General features: G+C 33.0%; 1 protein-coding gene across 1 annotated transcript; it reads left to right on the top strand.

Moving 5' to 3' along the window:
* Nucleotides 1–2,606: 2,606 nt before the first annotated feature.
* On the top strand, nt 2,607–8,715 carry LOC130682083 (deleted in azoospermia-like). The gene is made up of 9 exons (XM_057496212.1): nt 2,607–2,732; nt 3,004–3,095; nt 3,654–3,705; nt 4,139–4,202; nt 4,292–4,431; nt 5,836–5,904; nt 6,632–6,685; nt 7,450–7,566; nt 8,662–8,715. Exons 1-9 carry the CDS (start codon nt 2,607–2,609, stop codon nt 8,713–8,715), a joined length of 768 nt encoding a protein of 255 aa, XP_057352195.1.
* Nucleotides 8,716–10,260: the final 1,545 nt, after the last annotated feature.

The following is a 10,260-nucleotide window of genomic DNA, read 5'->3' as shown; positions in this document are numbered from 1 at the left end:
TACTCTTGGTTTTACCTAAAAGGTTTTATTCTGATTTTCATTTCCTAGTTCTTTAATTCAGCTTTTCTCTTTATTAGTGCCTTCCTTTGGTGAATATAAGTGATGACTACAAATTATAGACCTCTTTGCTGATCCTCATACATAGATATTTGTTTGCAAGTAGACATAGTAGTTGAATGAAGTCACATGGAAGAGCTGTCAACAGATGAGCTTGAGTAACAGTTTTTTCAGCTTTTAATTATCTTTGTTATTTGGTTATCCAAATATAATGGAATATATATTACTGCAAATAATGTGCTTAGTGGCCTACAAGTTCACCTCTCCCTAATATCCCAGCAGTACCCATTTCAAAACCCACCAACTTATTTGAAGATATAATAAAGAAAAGTATTTCCTTCTTACATTTAATTTACTTGCAGTTTTATTGTATTTTATACCTTTGATAGTTAAGATTAATACTTAAACACAAACGTTTTGCTATAGCCTAAGCATTCATTTGTAGAGGATTTTTAGCAATAGTTTAAAAGTAACCTAAAGTTGCCTATTGGTTGTGGATTTTTTAATATATTAATTGAAGATAATACACACAGAAGGAATTTAGTGTCTACTGCTCAGATGTCTTAAAATGAAGGACGTGGCTTTGTTAGCTTTGAGTGCTACCTGCTGGCTGAGGACAGGGACATGATGATGCCCTCTTGAGGCTATTAGGACACTGGTAAAATGATTTGGCGACTTAGATACTTAACATTCCAATTAAACAGGCAGCCATCCAATTTGTGCAAACCAACCCCAAACCAAACTTCCTATAATATAAAATGGCTTTTTTTTTCTGTTTCCCAAATTACTCTTTAGTTGTCTCAAGTATCCATTTCACTTCTGTAGGTACCATATGGACTGTGGACTCCCCTGTGTAATTCTGGTGATGCTATCACAGGATTTCTCAATCATGCCCCTTTTCAGATTTGGGGCCAGATGATTACTTGTTGTGGGGAGCTGTCATTTGCCTTGTAGGATTTTTTTTTTTATACTTGGCCTCTACCCATTAGCTACTAGGAACATTCCTCAGTTGTGACAACCAAAAATGCCCCTGGGCCACAACATCTCCCCTGGTTAAGAATCAATATATTATCATAAATCCTTATAATCTGGCAGTTTCTGACCTGATGTTAACAGCCCTAAATTCAAATGCCATCCATTGTGGTCACAGACAGATAATACTATAAACAGTTTATCAAATAAAAAGGTACCCAAAGTTCATCTACAAATTAAGGGAATATTGGGGAGAAAATAAGGTACAAAAATTTCAGAACCACTATTCTGTTTTATTTGTGTTTTGTTTTCCTCAATAAGCAGAGGTGTTATAGCTTTATCTCTTGCAGCCTTTTGTAACTAACCTCTTACAGTCAATAAGGTATAACATAATGAATTTCAGATGAGAGGATCACCATAGTTTATTGAAGTTCAAACTCTGGTTGTTAATAAGGTTTCTACAAAATAAGTAACTAGTAAAAAGCAGGAAAGAAACTTTTTTAACCTATTGAAAATAAATTTAAGTGACAGCACACTAACTTATATTGACATACTACTTTATACTTTACAAGATGGTATTACACTTCAGTGTAGTTTTCCAAGATAAAAGGCTGCCAGGTAAGTTGCTTATATATAACCTAGTTATGGACATGAACCTCGATCTCCTGACTAAACTAATTTTTTTTCACTGTGCTATAGTGCCTTTACAACATACATGTTGTCAGTAAATTCTGCTTCAGAAAAATTTACAGTAACCTTAGTGTGGGAAGACTAAAGATGGTTCTGAACAGAATCCAGAAAAATAATGAGTTTCATGTGTGGGCCTCTTTATCTGAAAAGAAAGATTGTATTATTTATATCTATTGGCCTAGTGTGAAAATTAAACTTATCCGTAGGATTGATTTGTTGTTAATCAAGAAAAAAAATGTTACTTTTAGCAGGAGCTATGATATGTGAGCAAATGAGGTTTTCATCATCCATTTCCAAAGTAAAATGGGCATACTAACAATATTATGATTATAAAATCCATGTTAATTTTGGTGAATAGAAAATGAGGCAAGATAAATTGGTTTAAAATGTTGATGTTTGTTTTCTTTTTAATGTAGCTTTAAATTTTCTTTTTATCTTTTTAAAATATGTACCATGTTTTTTTAATAAGGTTTTTTAAAAAGTAAAATATAAATTTGCTTACTGGCATAGAACAGGATGACTTTAATAACTTGATATTTTACAAATCTGAATTTCCCAGTCATTTTTTACCAGCTCCCATTTATTTTAACAGTTCATATAAAGTGAGTATTCTACCATGGAATTTTACAAGAGATGATGATGGGCAACATTGGGCTTAAGAAAGTATGATACAGTTTAGTTAAAATTTCATCACGATTACTCTAATTAATTTAAATCCTGAATTTGAACTAAGTTGTTTGATTATTAATTTATAATGAAGGTGATTTATATGAAAATGTTTTATACTTTAAATACAAAATTGATAGCACATCATGTATAGCTTTAGCCTGTACATCTAGTGATGATATCTGCTTTTGAAATTGCAGTCTGCTGAAAATTCTGAAACTATGAACTCAACCATCTCCAAAGAGGCCAGCACCCAGTTCTCATCATCTACGACCAGCCAAGGCTATGTTTTACCAGAAGGCAAAATCATACCAAACACCATTTTTGTTGGTGGAATCGATGTTAGGGTATTGTATCCGTATTTCATTTGTTTTAAAAAATACTTTGTGAATAATGGGATTTTGGACCTATTGAAAACATAGGTTTTTTTGTACTCATGCAAGTTTGGAATTGGTTTTATGTTAACCAATAGGGACTAAAACTGTCTTTGACAAAGAGCTACAGGTAGTTAGGGGATACTTGAGGGAGATACTTCCACAACATTAAGTCTTCTTTATAGTATAATAAAAGTTTTTGAATGCTAAGTTTTTACTCTTGAAGTCAAATTCTTCTCTATAGATGGATGAAACCAAAATTAGAAGTTTCTTTGCTAGATATGGTTCAATAAAAGAAGTGAAGATAATCACGGATCAAACTGGTGTACCCAAAGGGTAAGTTAAAACATGCTCAGTATAAATTATAAAAAGTGTGTTATGGCATCTATAGAGTATCAGAGTAGACTTCAAAACTGATATTCTTACATTTGTATAAATGAATTCTGGTGCTTTGTCAGGTTCCTTTATGTAGAGGATAAAAGTTTGTTGCCAGCTCTTCTATTTAACAATTTCCTTGATGTTTGTATTTAAATATTTCCTGTCTTCATTTATTGCACATAAGTGGGTTAGTCAGTTTTATCAACTGTTTTCTTCACACATTTCACAGTATTTAAAATTTTAACCATCTTGATGTAGATAATAAATTCAGGTCTTAGATACGAATTTTCTGTTACTGAATGAGGTTTCCATGCTACCTTACTTCTGACATAGATCAGGGTAAGAAAACAAAAAAAAATGTGGTAAGATTTATGCTGGATCCATTATGTACATTTTTAAAATACTTATCTCAGTATATGCTTTATCCTTTATCATGATTCTGTCAATTATCTCACTGACTACTAGAAATTTTAGGTCATACTTACAGCAGTGATTTTATACTTATCTGCCCTTTAGCTATGGATTTGTTTCGTTTTATAATGACGTGGATGTCCAGAAGATAGTAGAAGTAAGTAATCTTATGGGAAAATCTCTTAATTACCTTATGTTTAATTAAGTTTAGGTTAGATTTGTTTAGTATTGTTTCAGTCCTGAATTCTTGTATGGAGTATTATAAATATATATACTTCATGTTTGAAATCCCAAACTTAATCTTACATAGCTTGTCAGAAATGATTTTTTATTGGGCATATCTGGCTTCATGAACTAGAGACAGGACTGGATGGATAGCATGTAAAAGTTTTTTATCAAGTTCATGACACCTCTGAACACTTTGACTAGAGTAGTGAGGGTAGATATGATAGCTTCATGCAGATAGATTTTTATTTGGTGTGGTCGCAGTCTGATCTCTGACTGTGGGAATCTTAGAGGACTAGGTTACCAAAGTTTTAGAAGTAAAGGCTTCAAAACTGATCTGGTTTTGCTGCTGTTTTTATTTTCAGTCACAGATAAGTTTCCATGGTAAAAAGCTGAAACTGGGCCCTGCAATCAGGAAACAAAATTTCTGTGAGTAAAGAAAGGAATTGATGTTGACAGATGCATAGCTTTTCAGAGAAGTGAAAATAGGTTTTGTTTTCTTTTTATCCTTTGAAAAGGTGCTTATCATGTGCATCCACGTCCTTTGGTTTTTAATACACCACCACCACCACACTTTCAGTGTCTCTGGAGCAGTCACAACCCTGTAGGTTACATGCAGCCTCCAACCATGATGCATCCTATAACTCTGTATGTGCAGGTGAGAATTCTCTACAGTCCTGGCTTTTTATTATAGTTTTGGAGATCTTATAGATGGGGCCTTTTAAAAGTAAGCCTGTCTTATTTCTGACTTCTGTGGGATTATATCCATGATTTCTATAATAAATGATATATATATATATATATATGTCCCTGTTTGAATACTTGGAGTGATGGAAACTTACTACATTTAGTTTTTAGCAACCTGTTATTCTTAGTGTTACTCCTTATACTAAGCTAAAACTTGCTTCCTTATACTTGGTAAACTTTTATCTTAGAACTGACCCCTATGGCCACATAGCAAATATTTCTTCTTTTTTGCCTGTTGTGACAACTCCTTAAATATTTGAAGGCAGTTTTCCTTATGCATGGTTTATTCTTTGTTATGGTTAGCAGTTCTCATTATTCTTTATGTTAGCAATGATTCTTAGATGCCTCCTCATACAGAGTGCTGGCATCCAGATGTATTCTGGTTCTAGAATGAATAGGTTCCTGATGACTTAACTGTATTTATAAGTCCTGTGAGTTTCTGGCATATAATTTATCTGGTCCTGGTTACTTTAATATTTGAAGTGGGATTTGGAGTATTTAGTATCTCCTACTGATGATAACACTTGGTTCATTTTACTTTCTTCAGTTTAAAAGATGTTTGGAAGAAAAGAAAGACAAGATAATATGAAATAGGTCTACATTGCCTTTCATTTGTTTACATTTTCCATCAACCAGAAGTATAGGATGGTATATATTTTATTTTTCCAGTTCTAAGCATGGCTAGAAGAAAACTCCTATTTGCTCCTAGTACTTACTGTGAGCTATTACCTCTTCTGGCTGTACTCATGTATGCTACTATGGTAGATGTTTTGATTAAGTAAATATTTATTGAAAGATACAATACATAGTCTCATTTCCAATTTTGGGTTATACACTACCCTTAACATTTAGAAGTAAAATACAGAAGGAGCCATAAAATCTGTAGAAGGACTACAGATGGATTACACCTGACCCCAATAATAATGTCAAAAGAATAACAAACTGCCTAAAAGTGTTTATACAAAAAAGTAGCAGGTGTGTCAGTATAACTTTAACATGGAAATCTGTCCAATAGAGCCTTATCACCAGTGTAAGAGAGAACTTTTAATTGGAGGTAAACAAGATAAACTTAGTTTGGCAAAATCAGTCACTTCCCTCATTTATATCTTTCCCCTCCCTACCCAAAAAGCTAACATTCAATAGAGAATGCTTTTTTCTTCATGAAGCCAGTCACTCAAATAGAATCCTGCATGGTATATAGAAAAATAATGAAGATTTATTTTATATTTTTGTTATATTAGGAATAATATTTCTTCCTCCTAGTTTTTAAAAATTTACCTTGATAAAACATTCTTTATGTAAATTTTATTTTCAGGCATATCCTTATCCAAGTTCACCAGTTCAGGTCATCACTGGTTATCAGCTGCCTGTATATAATTATCAGGTAATTTAAGAAAGAACAAAATGATTTACTTTGGAATATTAGTGAAGCCTTTATCTATGTAAATTTCCCCAGTAGATTGTTATTTAAACTAGTTGAGTAGGCTTACATACAAGAAAAAATAAGAATTTGTCTAGAATTATGGGCCGTATTACTTAAGAATAAGGGAATGATATTTTGACAGGAATATACTTAGCAAGTTTTCTTCTGTACTGTCAAGATTTGGTGTCCTCTCCTATAGTTCCACATGTCTTCCTCCATCCTTGTTGTCAATTAGCTGAAATAATCCAAGCTGAATATAAATTTGTATCAAATACAATTGGAATTCAATGCTCTGAGATTGGATTGAGCATTGAATTCCAGTTGTATTTGATAATGTTTATATTATCTGGCTACCAAGATAGTAGTTCTCTGAATTTCTGCCCATGGAGAGGAACCTATTTATGACCCAGGACCATATCTATGATAATAGGTTCAAAGAACTGCTATCTCTGAGTTTTCCTGAAAGCCAGCTACAGAAAACTGAGGAAAAGGTGAGTTTTATATATGAAAATAACAATAAAACCCTCAGGTGCTATAAACATAAAGTACATCTTACTTCCATTCTTTTTCTTTTATTGTAACAAGTTCAAGGAGCCAGCATGACAAATAAATACCTCAAAACTGTCTCCTCTGTGTGTGAAAATATATAAGAATATATAAATAATAGTTACTTCCTTTTTTTTTAAAGATGCCACCACAGTGGTCTGATGGGGAACACAATAGTTATGTTATTCCTCCTCTGGTAAGTTGAATTAACCAAACATATACTTCCCTATTCATTATTTTAATATTTTATTGTTTGACTTATATATCTTGACCTTTAGTCATATGTAATCCTAGAAATGTTTTTAAATACCCTTTTACATTATGTGTTAGGTTTTCTTAATTTCTTGTCAATGCAAGTATATACTCCTGTGGTTGGAACTGGGCTGTTTCTCATTATTTTAGTGTGCGTAAATTATGGCTACTCTCCATACAACATTACTCATGCGCTTGTTGATACATTGCATAATCCAAGAAAGGTAGTATTAATACCTATGCTAATTCTAATTTTAGGAATCTAGAATTGGTATTGAATCTGCCTCTTGGTTTCACACATAAAAAATCTGTTGAAGAGAAATAAAGAAATACTTTGCTACTAATAGCTATTGTATAAGAACAGGATAATAACAAAAGAGGGTGCTAACTCTTAAAACTCTTGAGCCTTTGTTGCCTTCTGTCTTTCATCAAGACTGGATCGTTGAAGGATGTAATACGAGTTAAAATTCTTAGGCACTGGGAAATTCCTATTGCCTTGCTACATGTTGGAGTTTACTTTTCTTTGACTCCTTCTAATTCTAATCATGTTGAAGCTTAGAAAACATTTTAAAATAAAAGATTGCTTTACTGCCTTTCAACTAAGTCCACACTGATACTTTCAGTATCAGCTCAACATTTTGAAGAATAGATTGCTTAGAAATGTATCTAATGAATATCTCTTTACTCACACTTTTATCTTAAATGTAGACTTATACAGCTGTTAACTACTACCACTGTAATGAAGTTGACCCAGGAGCTGAAATTTTGACAAGTGAATGCTCCATTCGTGAAGCAACTGCATCCTCTGGAAATGGCCCACAAAAGGCAAACATCTCATTTTACTTACTAATATTTATAGCCTCATATTTTTTTCAAGTTTTAATAATGGCTCTTTATGAAGCAAGCATGTTTGCCCAAATTTAAATATGGAAGCCATAAATTACGGAGCTTAACAGTTGATATTTCAGCAATTTATGTAAAAGTTGATGAAATCTCAGTACCTTGAAACTTTCATTGTATACATATAGTTTCTGATTCAGTAATCTTACCCTTTTCCATTGTCCTTCCATTCAGTAATCTTTCCATTTTCATTTTTTAACCATACTTTCATAAATACTGCATTAACATGATTTAGTAAGATGCAATAGGCAGGTTTCCTTAGGAATCCTACTCCACAAAAGAGTGAATTATATCTGCCTTGTCTTTTACCAATTCAAACAATTACAAGCTAAATTATAATACATAATTATGGTATTCTTATAACATTTGGTGGCTCTTAAGAGTGGTGGAGTCCTTAGTAATAACTGAAGTACTGAAATAGGCAGAGTTGTTTCTCTATTATCTTTAGATCAGATTCCTATAATAATGCTGTCACTCTTGAATTCTATTTTGAATGAGTGGGAATGTAGAAGTAGTTGATATGATGGGGAAATCACAACATAATGTTGAAGATTCCCATTGCAGTGTGTGAACTTCATCCATTTGTTTCTCAGGGGGGGAAATGCTGAGAACTATGAACTATAAGATGTTCAGAACTACTGAACAATTCCCTGATTTGAAACATGAATTAAAATTTGAAAAAATATTAAAATAGTGTACAGAGGTTTTATCCTGGATATTTTTTCTTGAAATGCTGAAGTTCATTGTTTCTTACCTAAGAGGAAAAATTAAAGAACTGAAGGAAATATATTTTGGGGTTTTACTAAATTGAGCTTTTTCAACCAGTGCTCTTATCACTAAATCTAAGATTGCACACTGTTTCTTAAGTATCAAAGAGAAGTTACATATGAAGTGACATATGGTAAGAATTATGAATTACATAAGAATTCTTTAGCAAGAAGTGTGTACATTCAATAATCTATTTAAAAATGTTTAAGAGTAAAAGGAATAATCTTTAGATTACTGAAACTTCTGTTTCAGAAATCTGTGGACCGAAGCATACAGACGGTGGTATCTTGTCTATGTAATCCATAGAACAGACTGGGAAACTCACTTGTTGCTCAAGATGACTACTTCAAGGTATGAAAGGAATAGTATACATGATAAAATGCACATTTGTCAGCTATGAATCATCTTTTTTCCTATAGTATGTTTAGTTTGAGTTTATGTAGAGCATTTAGTTGAACTCTTGGCATTTGACTGTAACCCAGTAAACCATTGTGAGAGAGTTTTGCCTGGCAGCATATTTTATATTGCTCAAACTTCGATACAGTAGAGTTTGTTTGTCCTTGGGAAAGAGACCTTTAGCAGAAGCTGACAATTGAAAAGGTTCCTGAAAGAGGAGAGTTGAAAGAGAATATTGGCTTGACCAAATACAAAAATAAAATTTTAGATGACAGAAAGCAGAACTTAAGAGTACATGGATATTGTACTAAAGAGAAGAAAAGAAATTGATCACTCAAATGACATACCTGAACAATGCTGGGAGAGAAGAGATTATGTGAAACAGTAAAAAGAGCTGAGTAGAAAGAAATGGAAGATGATTCAGAGTTGGTAAAATGGAAGAGAATGTGGGTGTTTGAATTTAAGTTCTGCTTTCTGGTCCTGGTTCTATCACCTCAGACAAATCACTCAAATCTTACTAGGACTCCAGTTTTTACAAGTCTAAGATGAGGAAACATAGGACTAAAGATTTTTAAGATCCCTTAGTTCTGAGGCTGTAAATATGGAAAGGAACTGACTGGACTCTCCATGGGGAGAACAGGATTTAAAAAAATTTTTATAACAGGTTTATTGATACAAAATTCACATACTATACAGTTCACCCATTTAGAATGCACAATTCAATACTTTTAGTATATTCACACAGAGTTGTACACCATGGGTCACAATCAATTTTAGAATATTTAAACACCCCCCAAAATAAACCCCCTACCCATTTTCAGTCACTCTACATTTTCCCCACAACTCATCTATCACACCTACTTTCTTTAGAGGAATTCCCTATTCTGGTTATTTCCTATAAATAGAATAATACAAAATGTGGCCTTTTATGACTGGGTTCTTTCACTGGTATTATGTTTTCAAGGTTCATCTATGTTAGAGCATGTTTCACTACTTCATTTCCTTTTCCTTATGGATATACCACATTTTGTTTATCCATTCTTCACTTGATAGACTTTTGGGTTGTTTATTTTTTGCCTCTGATGAGTAACGCTGTTAACGTTTTGAGGAACTGACTGAAGTTTTCCAAAATGACAGCACCATTTTCGATTCAAAGGGAAATTCTCAACCATTGCTGGGTGTCTTAAAGGAGAATAGCTTTTTTCCGTCAATGAATTTACATAGGATGAAGCTTACAGCCTTTTTAAAGGCAGTGTAAGGATTTTATAAATGCATAAGGGGAGAGCTGTTAACAGGATCAAGTCCTCAACCATCTTCACAACAGAGAGCATAAACTTACTCACTTAAAGTTGACATTTGTTCTCTGGCTGTTTCATCCTGTATAGACAGTACAATTTAAAATGAAAGAACTGGGGCTATATGACAGCTTACCTTGCCCAAAGTTTTCAAGGTTAA

This window comes from Manis pentadactyla, chromosome Y, assembly GCF_030020395.1.
Source record: "Manis pentadactyla isolate mManPen7 chromosome Y, mManPen7.hap1, whole genome shotgun sequence".
Lineage (NCBI taxonomy): Eukaryota > Metazoa > Chordata > Mammalia > Pholidota > Manidae > Manis > Manis pentadactyla.
Note: the sequence above shows the minus strand (reverse complement) of the source record. Positions and strands in the feature narration are given on the sequence as shown.

Coding starts and splice junctions, on each gene's coding strand:
- LOC130682083 (XM_057496212.1), top strand. CDS start 2,607: ATGAACTCAACCATCTCCAAAGAGGCCAGCACCCAGTTCTCATCATCT. Junction 3,096..3,653: donor CAAACTGGTGTACCCAAAGG/GTAAGTTAAAAC, acceptor TCTGCCCTTTAG/CTATGGATTTGTTTCGTTTT. Junction 7,567..8,661: donor CTGGAAATGGCCCACAAAAG/GCAAACATCTCA, acceptor CTTCTGTTTCAG/AAATCTGTGGACCGAAGCAT.